General features: G+C 39.4%; 1 protein-coding gene and 1 long non-coding RNA gene across 2 annotated transcripts in view; one reads left to right on the top strand and one right to left on the bottom strand.

The window, feature by feature from the left end:
• The window catches only part of LOC144074623 (uncharacterized), a 50,889-nt gene extending 27,285 nt beyond the window's left edge, over positions 1-23,604 (top strand). Inside the window, exons 3-4 of the long non-coding RNA XR_013300331.1 lie at positions 5,613-5,681; positions 23,522-23,604. This is a non-coding gene — a long non-coding RNA (uncharacterized LOC144074623). The remainder of the gene's footprint in view (positions 1-5,612; positions 5,682-23,521) is intronic.
• Positions 6,090-25,304, bottom strand: htr7c (5-hydroxytryptamine (serotonin) receptor 7c). Its single transcript, XM_077601145.1, has 2 exons — positions 24,500-25,304; positions 6,090-8,581 (listed from the first exon to the last, which is right to left on the bottom strand). Exons 1-2 carry the CDS (start codon positions 24,961-24,963, stop codon positions 7,843-7,845), a joined length of 1,203 nt encoding a protein of 400 aa, XP_077457271.1. The 5' UTR covers positions 24,964-25,304; the 3' UTR covers positions 6,090-7,842.
• Between the last annotated feature and the right edge of the window lie 386 nt (positions 25,305-25,690).

The following is a 25,690-nucleotide window of genomic DNA, read 5'->3' as shown; positions in this document are numbered from 1 at the left end:
AAGTGGCAGCCCGGGGGCCAAATGTGGCCCCTCGCGTCATTTTGTGTGGCCCGAGAAAGTAAATCATGAGTGCCGACTTTCTGTCTTAGGGTCAAATTAAAATGAAGAGTATAGATGTATATTAAATTTCCTGATTTTCCCCCTTCTAAATCAATAATTGAAATTTTTCAATCCATTTTTTTTCTTTGTGTTTTTAGTTCAAAAATCATTTTGTAAATTAACTTTAATATGGAATATAAAGAAAAATTTGGTTTCCTTTTGAAATTGATTAAAAGATTTTCCCTTACTAAGAATAAAAGCTCAAATAAACACTTTTTAGATCTATAAAAAACTGAATAATCAGGGCTTTTAATCCAGTTCTTTTAATCCATTTATTAAAAAAAATATCTAAGCATTATATCTAAAATAGTCCAGCCCACATGAAATCGAGTTGATGTTAATGCGGCCCGCGAACCAACCGAGTCTGACACCCTTGACCTAGGTCTACAATGTCTTCTGTGTCTGTGCTTGCTACTGTCTTTGTACTGCAACTCAGGGAATTTCCTGAATAGGGGATGAAATAAAATTCTAATCTAATCTACATAGTAGCATATATAGCCAGAGCTGGTCTTGTTGTCAAAAATAACTGCAACTGATTACAATAATCTTTTTGAAGCCACAATCATGGTATTTTGAATTCATTTAACATGAATTGAGTTAGAATATTTCTCCAAAATTCCATCATTTTTCCTGGGAGTTGAATCGTGTCGATAGTAGTAGGATTCCTTTCCAGTCAGTGGTGTTCTATTTATAGCCAAGGATACATCCAGTGGGAGACAGACAATGAAAACCAAATAAAACGGGGAAGGGTTATGTGCCAAGCAATTTTACTCGTGTATGGCTGGGGTAACAACACCGTGCCAATCTGTTGCAAGTTTAGAAAGTCAAGAGAATTGAACTCATTAGAAAAAACTTGTCACTTAACACATAACTGAAATGTAGAGAAAGATTTTCATCCCAAAAACAGGACGCTCCTTCTTGAATATGATAGAAAGGTTTGAGTAATGCGCAAATTATTCAGTGCTCTCTTTACATACATTAACGCAGACTGAGGAAAGTAAAGCTCAGTATTGTTTTCAGTTTTGGCTTTTTTTTAATATATTCCAAAAGAGTTGAACGCTATGTAGTGTTTGGCTGAAATCCATTCAGTATGCAAATGATGTTGTGTTTGTCTTCATGCATTATAATACAATTGAGATGAGAGCAAAGGGAAAGTCATTTTAAATGCCATTGTAAATAATGTAATGAAAGCGTAACTCCAACTAGTATAGTTGTTCTGAGGTATAAATGATTAAATCAAATCCAACACTTAGAAAACGCAATAAACAGGTTGTGCGTTAACAGCTACAAAACAAACTTTATGCCTTCTTACTTTTCCTCTGAAGAATAGAACGGAAATGATAGCAACCTCAACTAGGATTATGCCCCAAGGATATGCGCATCAATATGCAATCCTTCATGTTTACTTAAAACATGTACAACGGCTTGAACACCTTTTATGGAAGAAATAAATCACAATGAATTTGGAAACAGTGGCACCGTTCTGCTTACAGATGAAAATACGCACACACACATTAATATTTCTGTATGACGCACTGCAAACCAATTGCCAGACAATCGATAGCTCTCGTGTAGGAGGTATTGTAGGATTGTGGGCGGCCAAGATGGTGAATTTGTGTAAAATATCTCACTGTAAGAATGTTTTCAGACTACATTACTACTTGAAAGATACTAGTGGAAGAAAAGTCTACACACCCTTTTATGAATGCCATGTTTTTGTGATAAGGAAAAAAGGAGATAAAGGTTTTGTCATTGTTAAACATTTTCACCAATAATGTGCCCCATAGGCTATTGCACAAAAAACATATTATTTATACAGAGGGAAGTAGAAATTAGTGAAATACCGTAAGACACACGTGTCAAAGTGCCGGCCCGGGGGCCAAATCTGGCCCATGGCATGATTTTGTGCGGCCTGAGAAAGTAAATCATGAGTTTCTATTTTAGGATCAAATTCAAATGATGATAGATGTACATTAAATTTCCTGATTTTCCCCTTTTAAAAAACAATCATTGCAATTTTTTTAATCCATTTTGTCAGGAGCGGACGTTTGTCCCTCCAGGCTTGCCGTAAAGGCAAAGCAGCTGAAATCAATCTGTTGATTACTTCCTGAGTTTGTATTTAAACAGCAATTAGTTCTATTATCATTGTCGGATCGTTCCTGCATGCATCCTGCATGCTGCTGCATATTCCTGCATGCCATTGTCCTACTTCCCTGCGCCTGGGTCGGAATCCATTCCCGATCGCGCCACGACGAGGCGGCGCGATCATAACACATTTTTTTTTCTTTTGTGTTTTTAGTTCAAAAAGAATTTTGTAAAATCTAAAAATAAATATACAAATATTTTTTGTTTTCCACTTGATTAAAAGACATTTTCCATTACTAAGAAAAAAAAGCTCAAATAAACATTGTTTTAGATCTATAAAAAAACGACTATTTAGGGCTTTTGATCCAGTTCTTTTAATCCAGTTTAGAAAAATTTAAAAAAAATCTCGATATTAGATCTAAAATGGTCCGGCCCATATGTAATGGAGTTGACGTTAATGCGGCCCGTGAACCAACCCGAGTTTGACACCATTGCCGTAAGATGATGTATTTTTTTGTATTTTGAATGAGCAACCAAGTGCTCTATAGAACTTACTTAATTAAGTGTGTCAGCACACAAATATATAGTTTAGATTTTTTTTTGCCAAAGTTTAAAACCACTCTCCAATCCATTTAATAATTACAAAAATACAAATAAATTCATTCCATGTTATATTTTTCGACGGAGAGCTCTACCTGATAACATCAATCCTCTCCCTATAAATCTCAATTCTTTAATATTTCGGCTTAGTCGCAATCCTTCAGTTAGCCGCTATCTCTACTAAAAATAACGTTTTTTTATCGACTTTCAAAAAGATGCACTTCAAACCAAATCTAAAGGACGACAGTCCTACCTTTCTATCTTTTCCCAACACTCTTCTCAGGCTATCTAAAAAAATGCTTTAGAATCTGTACAGGGCAAAATGTCGTATTCTACAAAGTTCCACACACCCCCGTGCACAAAAACTTTTTTTTTCACAGTTGAGGTTAACAGGCAATCAATGTAAAGGCTTTTTAGACAAGAAAATTGCGGCTTTTGTACATGTGCCGCTGTGGCTGAGTGGGCTGGAAGTAACTAACAACAAAGAGTGTTTCAACAACCAAACCGCATACATACAAAAGCGGGCTTCAACTTTTCTTCTCTGCTACAAGATGAAACATTTAAACTGACAATATAATGTCAGACCAACTCAACTTATAAGTTTTTCCCATATTTTATATGTTTTTTTATCATTTCAAATTGTGTACGCTGTGCAACAACTTTAGTACGGGATTTTTTAAAGTACTTTTTGTAAAACCGATCTCCTTTTACCCATTTTAGCTGTAATCCGGATCGTCTCGGTTACTGGTAGCAGACGAAAAACGTCATCGCCGACTACCGTATTTTGCCGTTTAATATACCCGGGTATATTAAATGATTTTTGCTTTTTTGAGCCTCCCGTTTGTGCGCCATTTAACCCTGCCGTTTAATATACCCGGGTATATTAAATGGCAACTCCGCTTTTTTGGCCAGATTTGTATGGTGTTCATGGGGGCATAATTATAGATACTTAAGTTCATTTAAATTCCAACTCTGACTTTATTCAGCAGTAAGTAGTTTTAACCTGAGCAGTAAGTAGTTTTAGTCTGCAAAACATTGATGCACCCCATCACGGCATAAGCAGTGCGTAGTATATCGTACCTTCCCGTTTGTGCGCCATTTAATATACCCCTGTCGTTTAATATACAAGGGTATATTAAATGGGGGGTATATTAAACACATACCTGTCAACCTCTGCCGATAACTGCCCTTATAAATGATTATGATTCCCCTTACAAACCCTCCAAAAACCTTACAAACACTGTACGACTCGTACGGTGTTTGTAAGGTTTTTGGGGGGTTTGTAAGGGGAATCATAATCATTTATAAGGGCAGTTATCGGCAGAGGTTGACAGGTATGTAAACAGCAAACTACGGTACTAATATTGTCATGCTTTCACCCGTCTGCCTTTTCACTATATAAATATAGCGTGTCAGCAAGCAATGTACCCAGACAGTCAAGCTGTCAGCATCAAACAGCGACGTCTACAGAATCTTGCATTTAGTGCATACTGATTGGGCACCCTGTTCACTTTGGAGAAAATTTGAGACTTTTAAGTATGTGCTGCGTTGCATTTGTACGTTTTTTTTATCGCTTAAGGGGAATTGCAATCAATTATAGGGGAGCAATTGGCCAAGGTTGACAGGTAAGTATTATACATTAAAAAAATGGAAGGAAAATATTGGAGAAATCACACTAGCCCAGGAATTGTGCTGTCTTTTTTTTTAGCTTTTTTAGTTGATTTTAGGATGAAAATACAAAAAAAAGGAAAAAAAATGGAATTTGCATTTCAAACTACAATAATATGGTGAACTGCCTTTGATGAGTTTCCAAACATCACTTTTAATTGTCCCAACTTTTGAATGAAATTGGATAACGAACCAATTGGCTTTGATTCCTCGTTTTCTCTCGTTTCGCCACTGGTTTTTGTTAATTTAATTGGAAAATGGGTCTTACCTATTTGGCACCTAGTCTGATTAGCTTATAATCATTCAAGGTTGCTGCACAAGTAAATTGGACGAATACCCTCGGAATTTAGCATTTACCACCTACCCTGAAATCTCATTTGTGTGGTTAAAGTTCCAAAAATGAATGCAAATGTTTCTTAATTAAACTATCTTTCCTCCAAAAGAACACAACAATATCAGACATTTAATTAGTAAAATGAAAAATGTTCCAAATTACGCCTTCCGGAATATTTGATGATGACTTCTTATCGCGCTGTTTTTTTTTTCATCAAGGAGACGCGGCATTTCCCTAAAATAAATCAACGCTCACTTCGTGGCCTAATTAAAAATGCATATTAAAAATAGCAAAGTGTGTGCATGCATTCAATTGTCGGCAGTGTCAAGATGGCCCCTGGGCAGCTTCCATTTTGGCTCATCTGCTACTCTGCTGCACCCAAATGCTGAATTTCCATCAACACATGAACATTTGCGCTTCTTCACTCGTGGCACAGAAAGTTGGCTCAAGATCCAAAACCACATTGACCACAAGTGAAATGTGGTAGCCCCCCTTTCCAAATATAATGTCTGTTGACACGGATGCTCGGATATTGGGCCTTGTCGCGGTCCTCTCAAAAGCAACGAGGCATTTCAGTGCTATTTCACGTGCCTGAGCAAAAGGTCAACATGCCGGCAGAGCAAAAGCTTCCACTTTACACTTAGGGAACATTCAAATATTTTCTTTCAATGTCAAAACTGGTGGAACTAGTCCAACACTAGGCCATTAAGCCCCTTTAAGTACTTCCTATTAGAATTCTGAACAGGCTTGGTGATGTGTGTGCCCCGGGATTGGAAAGATTCTTGCTGTGAAATAGATAATTATGCTCGGATATCTTCTTTTTCAGGCATATATTTACGTTCTATGGACAAAGAAGGTGATGGAATATCAGCAACTCAAAGTTTTTCAAGCAAATGTGAGTACCTCCATTTATATTTTTAATGCATTTACGACCTAAAATAGTGATTCCATGAATCAGTTCCTTTAAAAACTGTTTTTACGCTGACCACCCTGAAATGTCGGTATATTGCGACTAAAAATACTCAAAGTAAGGAAACATATAAACAAAATCCCGACAGTTATCACATCTTAAAAGTTATTTCATAAATCAAATTAATAGCTACTATTTAGTGAGGATAGACCTCAATGAAACAGACACATTATGATATTAATAAATAAACAAATATAATGAAACTTTCTATAAGTCATGCTAACTTTAGATTTTGGGTAGACAACTCAAGTTGTTTTTGCAGGTAATTTAACTTCATAAACTCAAGTTATGAGTACTCAAACTGAAATGATGCACTATGACAATGATCAAAAATGACTTTGATAACTCAATGTCACAGTGGCATTATGACGAGGAGTTTCTTTATTTACAAAGTTAGGAGATAACTTTCCACTAAAGATAATGACAAACTGTTGAAAGAGGAGAATTACAGAGCAGTTGGAGATGCACTTGAAGTGATTGAAAAAGAGCTGTTGATTCCAAAAAAGAAAAGTGAGTCACATCAGCCTAGAGGTAATGTACAGTATTGTCAAAGTCGAGGTAGAATCAGCACACACAGTTTAACTAATGGCCCGCGATGCAAATTTGTACAAGTGAACAAAGGTTCGTCATAAAAGTCTTTACATTTAATCAGAAACACGAGAGAGTAGCAGTGTAAGACTCTCAAATTAATTGCCTAGTTTGCCACACCTTTACAAAAAAAATCTAATATATCCTTCAAAGATCTATTTTATGTTTGCGAACCATTCCCCTGAAACCAGAGATTTGGGTAAAAAAATTAAAAAATGAGATTTCTGATTGATCGATTTGTGCTCTTAACAACCTTTAAAATCTACAAATAATTGAAATCTGAATTGGCGAAGTAATCCTATTTTTCCTCTTTAAAATTGGAGGAAATTCAAGATCATGAAACATTTTTTAACCTGTCCCATTTAGTCATAAAACGGGGAACGGGAATCAGGATGTCTTAAGCCGAACAGTTTTAATGTGCCACATGGGAGTTTGGTGTACTTTGACACTGGGTGGGAAATGTCTGATTTCTGTGGAACAGCTCACATTTTCAAACACAAAACCCATTTACAAGTGTAACGTGCACCTTTTTAACAACCTGTGGTTGAATATGACAACAGCATGTACAATAATAAATATATTGGCGCCAATCTCTTATAGTAAAGTGCAATGTCAGTAGACATACTGCATGTAAAACCGTGACTGAGGGCCCCCCCAGGAGTTTTAATGACCTTTCTGCGATCTATCCAAGATGATGTCGCGACTCACCAGTTGGAAATCACTTCCCTAAATCACAATATCTAATCAGACCTAGTTTACTTGCCTATTTTTTTGCCAAGGTCAGCAAGACAACTGTGGTGTGAAAATGAAACAGCAGTTGAAAAAAAAACGGGGCAATGTGACATTGGACGTGTTCCTATTTAAAAAGGGGAAAGAATGCGGGACAGATCTTTTAAGGCAAACACCACACAAACCAAAGACGTTATCACTTGTGAAAACCATGTCATCTTTCATCATCACAGTTGAAACAATGCGTGAAACATTTAGGTTTTTCCGTTTATGTAGTGATGCAACCACTTTGAAACTAGGACTTCTAAGAAAAGCAAATGCGGGCGACACTTCAGCGCACGATAAAATACACGGGGTTTGTTCGACAGAAGACCTCGACATACGCATTTCCCTTTTCGAACATGGTTTCGTAGTATACAGAAATTGATGAGCCTCCATATCTGTGAAGACCACGCCATGGCAGATTATGTAACACGGCTTGTGCCAGCCAGTAAATGCGCAAAAGCAGCGCCGATCTGAATATTTCACAAGTTGGCTCCGTGATTCTCGCCAAAAATAGCAGAACCGAGTCTCTCTCTCCGACGCAGGCGCACAAAGAGACATAGAAAAGACTTCGCCAAGGACCACCGAGCCGGCGACAGTGATTCACGTCCTGTCAGAATGAATTTTATGTACATGCCCACCCGCTCCTTCCACGAGGTACGCCGTGGCAAACGCGGGGCCGGCACGTGGTGCTCCGAGTCGAGTCAAGGTCGGCGCCGAAACTCCTTCAAACCTTGAGGGCTTCGTGCACGCCCACCGCCGACAGTCGCCGGTTGATGTTACGGTATCTGCAGCGAAGGAGGTCTCGGTACGTGGAGCGTAGGTCTCGGTTGAAGAAGGCATAGATGAAGGGGTTCATCAGGGAGTTGGCATAACCTAACCACAGTAGCGTGCGCTCTAGCCAGATGGGCACGCAGCTGCACACCACCCCACAGATAAAGGGCCTGGCGGTGGACAGAATGAAGAATGGCAGCCAGCACACAGTGAAGACCCCCACGATAACCCCTAGCGTCGTAGCCGCTTTCTGCTCTCGTTTGAAAATGGAGATGTTTCTCCGTTCACGGTTCAGCAGTCGGGACAAGGCGGCGCACTCCTCCGCCACACCAGGAGGCTTCAGGCCCTGCATTCGGAGCGCCTCATTAGTCACCGTTTCCAGCCGCTCGCGGCGGGAAAGGTCAGTGAAGCGGTGTTTGGCACCACTTTTGCGGGCTGCCCGGAAGATTTTGTAATACATGAAGAGCATAACCAGCATGGGGATGTAGAAGGCTACGGCTGTGGAATAAATGGTGTAGCCAAAGTCTTGGCTGATCAGGCACACGCCGGCTGTGTGGACGTTTTGGGCCCAGCCGCAGAAGGGGGGCAGGGTGATGGATGCCGAAACCAGCCACACGCCCAGGATCATCTTCGCCATCAGCTGACCGTTCTGGCGGGCCGGGTAGGTGAGGGGCCGGGTGATCCCCAGATACCTGTGGGAAGGACACCGAAACAGCGTTACAAGTTGATGGTGTCAACAAAATAAGGTCCGAGTTGAAGCGCAATGAGCGATTGGTTAAAAAATTGCCCAATTCGTACAGTGGATTTTAGGACAACAAAACAGACATTTACATCTACTTGCATGTTCCGTATTTGTCAACCAGCGATGCTATGAACAAGGAAACCCAAGTTATGAGTGGTTAGGATACAGGAATAAAAATGAAGAAAATCAACTGATGAAAATACAAGAAGAATTTTGCTGCGGGTGAAATGAAACAGACTTTTGAGGGCATCAAAACACACAATTTTAAAAATGACACACCCTGTACAAAACGATCTGTATCAATAGGCACTTCTTAACTAAGATTTTTTTTGTAATAATTTATTCTAAAAATACAGTGGTACCTCGACATACGATCTTAATCCGTTCCGGGACTGAGTTCGTATGTCGAGCTTCCCGTAACTCGAGCGAACGTTTCCCATTGAAATGAACTAAAAACAAATTAGTTCGTTCCAACCCTCTGAAAAAACACCAAAAACAGGATATTGGATTGGAAAAGCATTTTTATTTGTTCTAATTCGCCATATATTGACAAAGTAATAAATAACGAGTGGTTTAATAGTACTAAAATGTGTTTAATATACCATATTTTAAGCTACTAGCTAGCTACTATTTGCAAATGGATTGTGGCCGCCTGGGCGAACGTGTCTGCTTGCATGGTTGTTCGAGCTTTTGCCAAAGCCGGCATCATCTCTGTGGAGCCACATGGCAATGACGGTGACTCTGAGAACGAAGAGAGGGGACTCGGCATTTTCGATAACTCATTTGGACAGTTGTTCAATTCGGACACAGAAAATGAGGACTTTGATGGATTTGTGGGTGACGATGACGTGAGTACATTGTGAAATGGCTAAATAAAGTACAACCGAACTCAGTTTTGCTTCCGTTGCCTTTTTAAAAACGTGTTTTTAGCGTGTGGGTGTATGTTTTGCCATGCCTGGCTGCGTCTTTTTAACGGTGCGTCCTTTGTGTGTGTCAAATACAGAAATAGCACTCGTTACTGACACTGCGGCTTAAAATGCGATGCGCCGTATAGTCGTGAAAATACGGTAATCCAAAAATGTGCAAGTAGAAATGAAAAATAAACGGAGTAAACAAAACTTGTTGGAGCCTTTTTTTAGGGATTGGATACATTTATAATCAACCCTACCTGGTGTGAATATGCTTCTAGGTTGAATCTGAAATGTAACTCTGCACTTTGAGATACATGGTAGAATCATACCTCATTGATTTAATTGTCAGGGTCAAAGCATTCCATGAATTTATGGTGAGAAAAAAATCCCTGCAATTTACTTTAAGTGCACTGTCGTGGCGTTGTGTCCTTTCAAACAAAAAAAAAGAACTCGTGCAAGCTGTAATTGTGCCATTAGCTGTAATTTTGTAACTTGGACGGAATGTAGCTGCTGAAAGGGGAGCCGTCAATCAAGTAAGCACCTCCGTGGATTGAAATAGCGGTTGAAGTGTGAAGAAAGAAAAAAAAACAATGGTGCTGCAAAGCTTGAAAAAGCTGGGGAAATAGCTGCTACGTTGGGGAGGGCACATATGACTGTATGTTACTCTCGCCGTGTTTTGGTTGTATGCCCTCGGCCTTCTTCAATGAATCATTCAGCAAAGCAGAATATTTATGTTTGTTTTAGTGGAGTTTGTGTTCCGGTTTAAAAGAAAAGGCTTTCAAAAGCATGACTTCATCCACGTGGACTGAAACACCCCCTAACGTTGTTTTTATTTTCTTGGAAATCTATGGAGATGCTCCAAATTGTCGTAAAATAGTCCCAGATGTATTAAAACACTGGTGTCAAATTGGCGGCCGGGGGGTCAAATCTGGCCCGCCGCATCATTTTGTGCGGCCCGAGTAATTAAATCATCGGTGCCAACTTTCTGTTTTAGGATCAAATTCAAATGAAGATTATAGATGTATATTATATTTCCTGATTTTCCCCTTTTTAAATCAGTAATTGCAATTTTTATCATTTTTTTTTCTTTTGGTGTTTTTAGGTCAAAAAGCATTTTGGAAAATTTAAAAATAAATATATAAAAATATTTTCGGTTTTCCACTTTAATATTGAATATAATTTTTAAGAAAATATTTCCATTTGAAATGAAAAACAAATGATTATTAGATGTTTTCCCTTACTAAGAAAAAAAAGTTCAAATCAACTGTTTTATATCTATAAAAAAACTGAATATTTAGGGCTTTTGATCCAGTTCTTATAGTCCATTTTTTTTTAAAAATATCTAAATATTATATCTAAAATGGTCCGGCCCACATGAAATCGAGTTGATGTTATTGCGGCCCACGAACCAACCCGAGTTTGACACCCTTGTATTAAATCAATCAAAAAACTGTTATACAGATCAAATCAATTTCATTTGTTAGGGCTGGCTTACTGAACACTCAAAATATAGTATAAATGTGATATAAAATAAAATCTGATGTCACGTTAAAATAAGTTATAATTTGTAGATTTCATTTAGGGCGGCCTGGTGGAGCGAGTGGTTAGCACGTTGGGGTCCTGGGTTCAAATCCAGGTCTCGTCCACCTGTATGGAGTTTGCATGTTCTCCCCGGGCCTGCGTGGGTTTCCTCCCACATTCCAAAAACATGCATGGTAGTCTCTTCCTCAAAATTATCTTCAAGTATCCGCAAGGACTCAAACCCAAAACCTGCAAGGTTGTGGGTTAGGAGCAATGTTCCCTCTAATTTTTTGTTTGTCTGGGCAGAAAGACAACCTCCCTGAGCACACTGAGTACCTGCCATAAGCAGGTGTATGTCTACTACACATAAATGATTTAGTAATAATAAAATGTAATGATTAATATCTATAAATGGGCAGCCCGGCGGATGAGTGGTTCGCGCGTCGGCCTCACAGCTAAAAAAAAATAATAATAATAAAGATAATAATACATTGGGATTTTATTTTGTGCGCTCCATATGATTTGCTGTGCGCAGAGAAGACGAGAGTAGTGCGCAATTGCGCACGTGCGCAGCTTAGAGGGAACATTGATTAGGAGTAAAACATTCTAACTTGCCCCCTGCTAGAATGACATTCATAGGCCATCTAGAACAAAAGAAAAGTGCTTTTGGGGGGGGGGGGGATATCTCCTGAGACTTGAGGACATATTCATATAGAGGCATCGGGGAATGTCTTGTCACAGAGCAACAGTGTGGCCAAACTAATGGAGAGTTTCATTACTTCCACTGGGCGACCAGCTAGGAGTCCAGTCAAGCAAATTATTCTCTACACCGTCACGCTGTAATCGGTCACAGGGCGCAACAGCCTCCAGTCTCTGGGGCTATCTCTCAAACCTTTTATGTCTGAGAGGAATACTCCGTGAAATATTTACTCAGCTGTGGTTGGTTTTGGGTGGCTCCGTGCTAAATTTAGAAGAGCAAAAAAAAAGAATGGGACTGGAAATGGAGGCTTTACTTTTTCACCTCGGAACTTTTGACCCTGTGGTGTCACGGTTCATTTGCCTGCCTTCAGTTTGGGTAGCGTTGGGATCGATGCTAACCGTCTAACATGGGGTATATTTGACTTCAGTTTAGTGCCAATGCTCCCAGATTGTTTGGCCAAGCGTTATTTGTCGCTTGGTCAAAGCGGTCTTCGGTAAAATATTTGGCGAAAATACGACGCGTGTTAACCATTTTTTGATAAAATTCTTGATTTTTTTTAAACATTGCCCGCCACAGCTATTAAACTACCGTATTTTGCCGTTTAATATACCCGTGTATATAAAATGATTTTTGCTTTTTTAAGCCTCCCGTTTGTGCGCCATTTAATATACCCCTGCCATTTAATATACCCGGGTATATTAAATGGCAACTCAGCTTTTTGGGCAAGATTTGTATGGTGTTCATGGGGGCATAATTATAGATACTTAAGTTCATTAAAATTCCAAGTCAGACTTTATTCAGCAGTAAGTAGTTTTAACCTGAGCAGTAAGCAATATTCCCTCTAATTTTTTGTTTGTCTGGGCAGAAAGACAACCTCCCTGAGCACACCGAGTACCGGTGTGAGCAACATCATCATTGCTCGCTATGGGCACACACCAGTAGCAAGTGTATGTCTACTACACATAAATGATTTAGTAATAAGAAAATGTAATAATTAATATCTATGAATGGGCGGCCCAGCGGATGAGTGGTTCGCGGGTCGGCCTCACAGCTAAAAAAAAAAATTTTTAAAAATGGGGATTTTATTTTGTGCGCTCCATATGATTTACTGTGCGCAGAAAAGACGAGAGTAGTGCGCAATTGCGCACGTGCGCAGCTTAGAGGGAACATTGGCAGTAAGTAGTTTTAGTCTGCAAAACGTTGATGCACCCCATCACGGCATAAAGAGTGCGTAGTGGATCGTCTGAGATGAGTCCGACCACAGTGATACAACAGTGAAATTGAATTAAAACTGTTTTTTTGGCGTTTTTTTATTTTTATTTTTCCAAGAGAGGGACTATAGGTGTGGATTATCAAAATCCAATCTATCGAATTCAGTTAACCTACGAAGCGATACTCCGACTTGAAGGGTAAATCAATATTTGTAGATCCTTGTGCATGTTTGAAATACGATTTAAGATCAAAGTTTATAGTATACAGTATGTATGGCTTTAATAATAGATGCAGGCACTAACTATCTCTTTGGGGGACTGTCAATTATTGAGGAAAATATGGCTTCATCCCTAATCTATACAGGCAACTTTCTGTACACGACAGCCAATCATTTTGATGCATTGCGCATGATTCTGCCTCGAAGGAAAATGCAAAGGCGGAATCTAAATGTTGATTCATTTGATTTCCTATGAGTAAATAAATCCCCAACTGGATTAAATGTTGAAAAACTGACAGCAAATCATCAAATCCATTACAGATAGTCACACTTTTTCCTCAGCCGAATAATGACATTGAATAAGGTATTTGTACCGCAGGCGAATAAGCAGGAGCCAGCAAGGACATCGTTCTCTGTTTCCCTGTCATGAAAATTTGAGAATGGGTGAATGAAGTATCCCTCCGCATTTGTCACCTTCCCTTCGGATCATTTCTCTGTGAACATTTTGAAAGCGAAATAAGCTCGGAGGAACTTTTCATCTCGACTCAATTTACTTTTGACCTTTAACGAAAAGGGTTGAGCAAAAGATGGGAGAGGAATCCAGCCACTTAGTATCTCAAGGATATTCCACCATATTTGCGGTAGTATAGACCTTCATTGTATCTTTTTTTTTAGCTGCGCGAGACCTCTAATCCATTTTTGACTACCACCTTCAATCACACTGAATGGGTTCATAAATAACCTAAATGTCACCCCTTCACAATTCTTAGACTTTTCCACTCCCACTTGCAAATGGCTGCATGGACTCTTAACGTATAAAAAGATATTGAACTTTTTTCCTGGCATGGCCATGAGCAAAACTGTTATGGTTGCATTTGTATTACTGGCGTAGGCAGTGTGGGTGTAATTTTGAGAAGGAATGGTTCTCTGTTTTAAATGTCATATTATCAACTAACGAGCAATTTGCGGTGGTATTCACGACTTGTCCAAAGCCACTTGGGATAAGCTATAGCTCACAGAATGACTCTGATCAGGATAATGGAAAATCAAATACAGTGGTACCTCGACATACGAGCAATTTGAGATACGAGTAAAATTTGGAGCAAATATTTATCTTGAGATACGAGACAAATGTTGATATACGTGCATACAGCGGACGCGAGAGGCTGCTCATAAGAACATCATGGCCACTGTCTTTCTGGTTGCAACTCCCTCGTGTAATGTCTCTATGAGCACTGGGCGGAGCGTTGCATTTTTTTGCATGTTTTTTTACCGTTTGTCAGTGCAAATGGCGGAGCTTGTTCGCTAATACGAGAGGAGTATATACTACTTCTCGTTGGCAAGTGGTCGTGCGTTATCCTATTGTGAGGACATTTTTGTGCATCATTTGGGGAATATTTTGAAGGGAATACAAAAGCAAACAACCCTCGATAGGTTGCATCTGAAAGTCAGGGTGGAGGCGGGGCCAATAGAGCCAACCCGGGAGAAGAAAGGTATCAAAATTTAAAACAAAATTAGAATTAAGTTTAGTGTAAGGTTACATTAAACTTATTTTTGAGTGTGTCTGCATCGTAATCCAAGTTCATTTAAATTTGTTTATGTTACGAGCGCGTTGCCGTACAAAAAGGCTACCCCGCATCTGTCCCTCTCTCTCTCCCCTCCGCGAAATCCGTCTAATTTTAATAATAATAAACACATTTTAGTAGAATTAAACCACTAGTTATGTGTTACCTTGTTAATAGATGGCGAATTAGAAGAAATAAAAAAAAAATTCCAATCCAATATCCTGTTTTTGGTGTTTTTTCAGAGGGTTGGAACGAATTAATTTGTTTTTAGTTCATTTCTATGGGAAACATCCGTTTGAGTTACGAGTAAATCGACATACGAGCTCAGTCCCAGAACGCATTAAGCTCATATCTCGAGGTACCACTGTAGTTGAATAATACACTAACGTGAGCTATTTTTTATAGCGAATTTCTCATTTAATATTAAAATAACCCATTTTTTGACTGCCCTATGATAAAAATAAACTCAACAATCTCATTAAAACTCTATTCAGAAAAGTCATTTATTTCCCCCAAAATCGTGCTCCACTTTTCCACTTTGTAGTTGCTAATCTTGTCCCACTTTACGGTGGATTGTTTCATAATAGGATGAATATTGGGTAAAGCATTGATAGAGACATGTGATGTCCAAAAAAAAAAAGAAAGACATGAACTAGTTGATTACATAAAGCAAGACAGAAGAGAGACTGCAACCTTGCGGAACGAAATACATGAAACACGGCAATTTTTGCAACCCATCTCATCAATCAACACACGAAATATGGAAATATAATCTATGTTTCTGTCTAAGAACTGTACGCACACACCAGAAAAACAATGACTGATGACATGGTTTTTATTACGAGAACATTATTCTGATGTTTATGCCAGCTCTGCGTCGCAGGAAAAAGAAAATAATTCATCGTTAGTCAGCTATGAAAGCACTTTTCACGTTTGCGCATTCACCAGATTTATCTTCACATGCACTAGTTTAAAAAGACGGACTGGCAAATGACGTCGCATTTCAGAGAAGTAAACACAGCTGTGACAACAATCGAGAAACACTGGTGAGACGATCCAATTTAGTAAAGGTCACTGAAGCTCAAGCAGTAAACTCAAGGACGACTATTCAGGTACGATTGTTGTTCTATTGAGCTTGTTATATGCACTTCCATGTACACGATATAAAACCGGATCATTTCAGGGTAGTGGAGGCAATCTGTGGCTGGAAAGCTATAATATACATGTTTTTTCTGATATTTTGGTGCAGCACACACAGAGCGCATTTATTCGATCAAGAGTCCTGTCGTTTTCATCGCATGGATTTCGATATACCATAATGATTTAATTAACAAGTTCTCCAACAAAACACAATAACAGTATGGGAAATTTGGAGCTTTTCTTTAGCCTAATAATTAATAGGGCATTAAGTATGACTAAATAGTAATTTGCAGTTTGTATTTAGGGAATTTGAGCAACCATTTAAATGGTAATTATCAATAACCTTCCGGGCGACCAAAAGACCGGCGACCAAAAGATCGGTGACCAATCGACCGTTTACCCGTTCATACCTATGGGTAATTTAGAGTGTTGAACCATGCAGTTTTGGGGATGTGGGAGGAAACCGGAGTACCTGGAGAAAACCCAGAAAACACGGAAACTCCACACAGAGGTCCTGGGATTCAACCCTCGATCTCTGAACTGTGAGGCCGACCGACGACGCGCTAACCCATGTGTCAAAGTGGCGGCCCGGGGGCCAAATCTGGCCCGCCGCATCATTTTCTGTGGCCCGGGAAAGTAAATCATGAGTGCCGACTTTCGGTTTTAGGATCAAATTAAAATGAAGAGTATAGATGTATATTAAATTTTCTGATTTTCCCCCTTTTAAATCAAGATTTGTAATTTTTTAATCCATTTTTTATGTTTTTAGTTCAAAAATAATTTTGTAAAATCTAAAAATATCAACAAAAAAAAGCTAAAATAAACATTGTTTTAGATCTATAAAAACTGAATATTCAAGGCAAAAGACGATTCGCCGAAAGACGATTCGCCGAAAGACGTTTCGCCGACGGACGTTTCGCCGACGGACAGTTCGCCGAATGGACGTTTCGCCGAAAAAAATAGTGTTTAATTTATTATTTTATTAAACAAATAAAAGTGGGGATGTTTCTCATTGTGTTGTTTCTTGTGCCGAGGTTGAAAAACATACACACACGATCCGGGGCGGGGCGAGCGCACGAATCCCGTTTCGGCAAAACGTCTGTTCGGTGAAACATCCGTTCAGCGAAACGTCCGTTCGGCGAACTGTCCGTCGGCAAAACGTCCGTCGGCGAAACGTCTTTCGGCAAATCGTCCGGTCACGATAACGGAATGAAGACTAATCTAATGTGATAAATTGAGCTATTTTGGTTGTGATTTTTTTGTCTTTTTTCTGTCGTTTGAAGATTTTCTCTTTGTTTTGCAGTTTGTTTCAGTAGTGTAAAAATAATTATTTGGACATTTGATAAACATTGAGGCTGCCTTGATCTGGTATCTGCCTAATTTGATACAAGAGGAGTTAATAATAGCGAAAGGGCAATTGCTAATTGACTGTATAATATCATTTCAGACCAGACTGAATTTAATATTCAGTACATTTCATAAACTGTTGCTCCGTAATAATGAATTAAGTCATGTAGAGGTCAGTTCTAATTTGCAATGACTTACACAAGGAGAATTTATCAATAGATTAGATCTTTTCCCCACTGGAATACAAACTGTATTCAATGTCATAAATAAAACATCTAATTTCTCACGCCCCGAACAGAAAACACATGCTCGCACCTATTTTTAAACCTCTATTTCTTTTCCCAATCAATTCAAATTTACAGTACACCTCAACAATATTAATGAAATCTATACGCACATAATGTTGTATTCAAATATATATATGACTTTAAAAATGAACAACCTTTCCCTAAGAGCCCTCACTTACGAAGGCTTTTTATCTTCCTTTATCAACAAGTCTACATAAAACCTATTATCTCACCCAATTTAAAACCACTCTTGCTTAGTATGGACTAATTAATAATGTATTCCATCATTGTAATACCAAACTTGAAGCTTATTTTGTGCAACACAAAAGTCACTAAGCACTTCATCCTTTTTATTCTTCCCGTTTATTAGTAATCCATCATCCTCCATGTCAAGTATCACAAGAGAATGGAACATTCCTATTGTACTTCTGTGCGGTCTTTCTATTTATTTTTCCTTAAAAATGAAGCTTTATCAGAGATAGTATGTACACAAACTCACTCAATTGCAATGCCGGAATGATCTCGTGACAAGTAAGACTTAAACAACTAAAAGCAAGTATGTGGTTTTCACTGACACATCAGCAACAGATACAAAGTTCTTTCCTTGCAACATTTTCAAATGCGCAGTTGTTTTCATGAGAAAATGCGAGTACGGTAACACATTCTGTGGTTGAGAATGAACTGAAAAGGGGAAGGTCAACAGTAACAGGAAGAACTAACTGAATGCCTTAAAACTCTCTCTCAACTGAGAGTAAATATAAAAATAGAAAGTCTGATGGGAAAATACACATTTTAATTATTTTTACACTCCTGACAATGTATGTATGTGTGTGTGTATATGTGTATATATATATATATATATATATATATATATATATATATATATATATATATATATATATATATATATATATATATATATATATATATATATATATTTATATATATATAACTTTATTAACTTATTTATTACCTATCTATTAATGTCAAATGTTTTTTCCTGTATCTGCATTCTCACCCTCTTGCTACTGTGACAATGAAATTTCCCAATTACGGGATGAAAAAAGTTATCCAATCCAATCATTTTTACACTCCCAACAATATAATATATGTCAAAAGTAGCAATAACTTCAATATAAATACTATACTAAATATTTCCTAGGAAGAGAAGAAAAGTTTTTAATGAGGAAACCACTTTCCCAAAGCAGATTGCCAGCATATTCAAGTTTTCCCATCTGAAACGACCACACACACACACACACACACACACACACACACACTTTTAGAGAACAAGTTCAATTTGGCTTTGACTTCAGGTTATTTTGTAATCGTAAAAGCCAAACCGGTAGTCAAACAGAACAGAAACAGCTTCAGTTTGAAGAACAAGCAGCACTTATCAATGATTAACCAGCAAAATGCCTTCCCCCAAACATTTTTATTTGATGGGACTTGAAAATATTCATTGACACAAGTTTACAAAGGATAGCCACGAGCTAACTGGCACAGATGGAATTCTATTGAGTGGTCGCTTTGAAGATGGAAGTGTACTCAGCATGAAATAGCGACGACTTTGTCGCATTAACTATGCTTGTGATCCCAGGATTCCGGCACAATAATATTGTATTTCCTGACTAAAACACACACTCATGCAGCCTTTTTCAAAGAATTCTTTTGCAAACATGAACTGCCTTTGATCGGATCGTGTTAGTTTGCTGGGAATACCTAATCCATCTAAAGGTGGAAGTTTGAAAGAAAAATGCCTGAGAGCAGAGTTGGGCGTCACATCAAATTACCTGAGGATGCGTCAGCCATGTCAGGTCATGTGTGTGTGTGTCTGTGTGTGTATTCCTGTGGGTGGATATTCCCCGGCTACATTTGCTGTAGGGACAGTTACTCGTCGCCCCCAAAAAAAGAAATCATAATAAAACATGAAGCCAATGTACTTTAGCCTTTTGACACTGGATATAGTAAAACAGACCAATTTCGACATACCGTATTTTCACGACTATAAGGCGCACTTAAAAGTCTTAAATTTCCTCCAAAATAGACAGGGTGCCTTATAATCCAGTGCGCTTTATATATGGACCAATACTAAAATTGTTATCACGATAAAATAACATAAATCAGTCGATAGGGTACACCATCCTCCACAGCTCTCACAACTATGGCAAGCAGCCGTAGAAAGAGTACTGCTCAGTGACTGCTGGGATATATAGTTCTTTTGTCAATACACTCAGTATGACGGCGAGCACACTAATTTGGTGCTCGCCGTCATTCCAGCTGGATTTACAAAAGAACTGCCACTAGCCACTAGCTCGCTACTATTTGCCAATTGATTGTGGCCTGGACATCGACATCAACACAGCTTTATGAAGGGTGGCAGGCAGCGCCGGGCTAGTTACGCTAGCTACTATTTGCGAATGGATTGTGGCCGCCTGGACGAACATATAAAACTCAGCGTTTTCAATGACTTATTTGGACAATTGTTCAATTCGGACACAGAAAATGAGGACTTTGATGGATTTGTGGGTGATGATGACGTGAGTACATTGTAAAATGGCTAAATACAGTACAACCAAACTCAGTTTTGCTTCCATTGCCTTTTTAAAAACGTGTTTTTAGCATGTGGGTGTAGCGTGTATGTTTAAGCTGGTGTATGTTTTGCCATGCCTGGCTGCGTCTTTAAAAATGGTGTGTCCTTTGTGTGTGTCAAATACAGAAATGGCACTCGTTACTGACACTGCGGCTTAAAATGCGATGCGCCATATAGTCGTGAAAATACGGTACCTACATGCAGCCCTCTTTACGCTAAGATGAAAATCCACTCACATGTGATTTATAGCACGCCGCACTTACGCTGCCTATGAAAATAGAATCCAAAACTCTACTTTTTCACTTAAGTGATTTTTTTTTCTCTATGTTCCAGCGCGAGCTCCTCCGTTCCGTCAGCATGACTTTTCTTAGACATCTAAGGAACGACCGGTACCCAAAAAAAATCACCCTCTCTACCCACTGTTTTGAATCAATCATTCATGTTTGACTTTTGAATTATTCAGAGTGTAACATATTACTCACAGGGAAGGTTAAAAAAAATGAAACCAAAACAGATTTGAACTTTTTAAGGGAGTGGGTCAGAATAGCGTACATGTCAATCTTCCTTTAAATTCATGCAGAACATAATGCAAAGTTAATGGAAATTCATTTCCTCTTTAAAACACGACCACATAATGTCTTTGTACTTTAGAATCTGAATGTACTTAAGATGATTGCCATGAAAGTACATTTTACCCGCTGAGGCAATTACTGTACAGTACTGCGCCAATTAAGATAGCGGTTCTGACCTCATTGTATTGTATATTTTTATTGCAATTTGTTGATTTAGCCTATCCCAAGTAACTTGACTACACCCCGGTCACCAAACAATTACAAGAGATGAACATTCACATTTATGTTTGCACTATCATTGATTCTCGGCACTGAGTTAATAGCGAGGTTAGCTAAGACGCTCATTATCGACAGAAGAGCGCCGAATTGAAGCACAGTCGCGGCAAATCTCTTTAAACGAACGACTGTGACATGTCGTTTATGTTAGCCAAGGCTGTCACCACCACAATTAACATCCCGATGAGAGCCCAATGTTTGTTAAAAGACGATAAAAGAATTTGTCGATCCGTTTGGATACATGATTAACAATAATACATTTTATTTTAAAGTGCCTTGAGACTCAAGGACACTTTCCAACTAAATTCACAAGAAATATAAACTAAAGTAGATAGAAGCAAAGAATAAAAGCCAGTGAAGAGGAAAGAGTCATAACAGAACTGAACAGAGGATCAAGCTAGATATGAAAAATTATATTTTGGAGTTGAGAAGGAATTCTAAGGCGCTATTTGTCGATTAGTCGACTCGTGGTGGCAAAACTACCGCATTTTGCCGTTTAATATACCCGGGTATATTAAATGATTTTTGCTTTTTTGAGCCTCCCGTTTGTGCGCCATTTAATATACCCGGGTATATTAAATGGCAACTCAGCTTTTTTGGCCAGATTTGTATGGTGTTCATGGGGGCATAATTATAGATACTTAAGTTCATTAAAATTCCAAGTCAGACTTTATTCAGCAGTAAGTAGTTTTAGTCTGCAAAATGTTTATGCACCCCGTCATGGCATAAAGAATGCGTAGTGCAAGGGTGTCAAACTCGGGTTGGTTCGCGGGCCGTATTAACGTCAACTGCATTTCATGTGGGCCGGACCATTTTAGATCTAATATGTAGATTTTTTTTATTTTTTTAAATTGGATTACAAGAACTGGATCAAAAGCCCTAAATAGTCTGTTTTTATCAATCAAAAGCAATGTTTATTTGAGCTTTTTTTTCTTAGTAATGGAAAATGTCTTTTAATCATGTTTTTTATTTCAAATGGAAACATTTTTTTAAGTGGAAAACGGAAAATATTTGTATATTTATTTTTAGATTTTACTAAATGCTTTTTGAACTAAAAACACAAAAGAAAACAATGATTGATTTTAAAAAGTGGAAAATCAGGAAATATAATGTACATCTTTCATCATTTGAATTTGTTCCTAAAATAGAAACTCATGATTTACTTTCGGGTCTCACAAAATGATGCAGTGGGCCAGATTTGGCCCCCGGGCCGCCACTTTGACACCTGTGGCGTAGTGGATCGTACCTTCCCATTTGTGCGCCATTTAATATACCCCTGCCATTTAATATACCCGGGTATATTAAATGGGGGGTATATTAAACAGCAAAATATGGTAATTAGCAAATATAATGATGGTGTTTGCCACTACTTCTGCGAATAGCCTAAAAATGATAAAACAAACACACTTTGCTCAAGCTTTACTACGACGAAGCATTTCCATGTGAACACTCTACCAACGATTGGCAACAATTTCTCCTATAGAGATTTTCTTCATTTCATAACCTCTCCTGACCCCTCTTAAGTGCACAGAACTGCCATTTGCAGAAAATGTCCTTCCAATGATATAAAATGTATGAGAAAAAAAATTCATAATTAAAGGAAGACACCATTGCAGGCAAATGATGTGATGTGAAGAACATTTTCACACCAAATAAAAGGCCATCCCACCCAAGTAAAACTGTTCTGCAAATGAATTACCCTGAAACCATAGCAGCTCTAGCCAGTTATCAAACAAACCAAGCGTGTTTAAAATGTCATAAAATACTTCTACACAAACACCCACAGTGAAATGGCGTTTAGATGACGCACGTTCATAGCTGATAAAAGTGCTAACCTAATGTTAACATGGTGCTGGCCGTTATGGAGCCCAGGCTTTGCAATTCGCTTGGGATCTCAGTCGTATTATGTGGCTGTGATTAGATTCTAAACTTGGAAGGTCAGAAAATCATGAATTGCACGAGAGTGCCCTCTGAAAACATCCATGTGAGCCTTAAGATTAAATATTTATTGGGGCTATACACGACGGATCTGGCTGCACCATGTCTATAACATTAACAAACTCACAAAGACTGACATAATACATTCCTACCAACTTACTCATCCAAAAAAAGAATCCTGTCATTTTATGTCCATGTTGCTAACTCCATAAACAACCCCTAAAATAGATTCATCGCTCCACGATATATCCTCAAAACTGATTCATTTTAAAAGTCAACAAAAATCTGTCATTCTTCTGTTATCATGTCCATTAGTTCCGTAATGTGCTTTTAATGAGAAATGACTGGCCACCAATCTTGAACAAATCGCACTGGCTGGGTGACCTTCTCCCACAAACACACACACACACACACACTTACGTCCTTTCATTCACGCGGCACATTTTCATTCAGCAACATTGCAAAATTTGATGTTACGTTTGGATTAGTCTTAATCGTAATCTCTTGACTTTTCATCACAAATTTCAACACCCAGAGCCGGCTTATTTGTCACCAGGAGCCCCAATACAATTATACATCCATTCATTTTCTAAACCACTTATCCTCACGAGGGTCAGGGGGTGCTTGAGCCTATCCTAGCTGACTTCAGACACCAGACGGGGGACACCCTAAATCGGTAGCCAACCAATAGCAGGTCACCTGTAGACAGACAACTAATCACTTGTAGCTAGTCCCAATTCAATGTTCAACCAGGCTAACCTGCATCTTTTTTTGGGATGAAACCGGAGTACCTGGAGAAAACCCACACAAGCCCAGGGAGAACATGCAAACTCCACACACAGTGAACACTCACCTGGAATCGAACCCTCAGCCCCAGAACTGCGAGGCCGACCCACAAACCACTCAACACCGGGCCACTTACAATTGCACATGTTCCCAAATACATATAATACAGTGGCGGGCCGTGAATGTCAAACCGATGCCTTCAGTGCTATGTCTGAATCAATCCAACCCTCAAAAACTATTGTATGGCTATAAAACCTTTACTGCTGCTGCGACACATATAAAAAAGTATCAATAATAACCTCCTACAACTGAAATATTATTTAGGAATTCATGGACAAAACATAATTATCTGTGATTCAGATATATTTTTAGGCCAGCAGAGAAGGCCTTGCAGGCCCTGATGGTCCACCACTGATATAATATAATATAATTATAATATATATGCATGTTTGGCAATATCAAAACCTGCAATAAAATGAAATCAAAGCGCTTTAGTTTTTCTTGGGGCAAGAAATGATGAAGCAACATGCACAAGAATTGCACGTGGAACATCTGAAAAAAATATGACAGCTGCATTTCTGCAATGTGCTGATCTTAAACGCCTGGTTAAACACTTCCCATGATCTGGTCAAACTGACTAATTGGGCGCGTGGTCAATTAATCACAGTCTGGATGCGAATTAGCTGCAATTTGGCACCCCTGGGCGCACAAAGGATGGATTGGACAGCTAATTTTTCCCAGCAGATGAAGTGCGTTCACCGTTTTTTATGGATGAAAGGGTCATTAGGACCATAAAAGTGTACCTGTCCACGCTGATCACGCACAGTGTCATGATGGAGGCGGTGCAGCACATGACATCCATGCCGATGAATATGTTGCAAAAGACTTCGCCGAAGAGCCACTGTCCCCCGGTGAGATCGGTGACGATGACGAACGGCATGACCACGATGGCCACGGACAGGTCGGCCACGGCTAAGGACACCAGGAGGTAGTTGGAAGGCTGCCTTAATTTCTTGACCACGCACACGGCGATCACGACCAGCGTGTTTCCCATGACGGTCACCGCTGTGATGACGGCCAGCATCACCCCGATCAGGATCTTTTCCGGGCGCCTGAAATGCAGGAGCTGCTCCCCGCATGTCTCATTGCGCATAGTGGTGGGAGCGACGTTCTCCAGGACGTTGTAAAGAAGTTGCCAAGTGCCATTGAGAACTTCCAAGTGGTCCTCCTTCTTGTTGCGAGGGAGCTCCGCGGAACTGTTGAACATCACGACAAGGCGAACGGATGGAGTGAAGAAAGGACGACTCGCCAGCTCGCCAGCGCACTCCAACGCGCATATTTGGAGGTCTGGGAGTGGGACCTGCTTTTCCTCTTCGATTCGCTGCTCTCACCACGTCGAGGCGGCTGTCCTCGTCTGCGGGGGGCACGGCGCACTTGGGGGGGGAGTAATGGGGACTTGTAAAGGTACTCCCTCGGGGTGGCGTTCCCACCCTACAGGGCTCACGGTTCCCTTCAACTCCAAAGAAATGGCAAAACGTGAAGAGCCTTTTCCTTCTCTCACTTGCGTGTCACGAGAATGACGTCGAATCGTGTCGCTTGGTACACTCAACTCTCTCTCTCTCTCTCTCTCTCTCTCTCTCTCTCATTCTCTCACTCACTCTCTTTCTTGCTCTCGCTCTCTCTCTCTCACTCTCTTTCTTGCTCTCTCTCTCTTTAATTCTGTCTCTCTCACTCTCTTTCTCTCTCACTCTTTCTTGCTCTCGCTCTCTCTCACTCTTTCTTGCTCTCTCTCTCTCCCTCTCTCACCCTCTTTCTTGCTCTTGCTCTCTCTCTCTCTTGCTCTCTCGCTCTCTCTTTCTCACTCTCTTTCTTGCGCTCTCTCTCTCTCACTCTCTTTCTTGCTCTCTCTTTCTCGCTTTCTCTCTGTCACTCTCTTTCTTGCTCTCTCTCGCTCTCTCTCGCTATCTCTCTCTCTCTCGCTCTCTCTTTGTCAC

This window comes from Stigmatopora argus, chromosome 5 (genome assembly GCF_051989625.1).
Source record: "Stigmatopora argus isolate UIUO_Sarg chromosome 5, RoL_Sarg_1.0, whole genome shotgun sequence".
Taxonomy (NCBI): Eukaryota; Metazoa; Chordata; class Actinopteri; order Syngnathiformes; family Syngnathidae; genus Stigmatopora; species Stigmatopora argus.
This window is presented reverse-complemented; position numbering and strand designations above follow the sequence as displayed.

What these genes read in the sequence shown, in the direction of transcription:
- htr7c (XM_077601145.1), bottom strand. Translation starts at nt 24,963, where the DNA reads ATGTTCAACAGTTCCGCGGAGCTCCCTCGCAACAAGAAGGAGGACCAC. An exon ending in TGCGTGATCAGCGTGGACAG is followed by an intron (nt 8,582 to 24,499) that starts GTACACTTTTAT and finishes TCCTTCCCACAG; the next exon opens with GTATCTGGGGATCACCCGGC.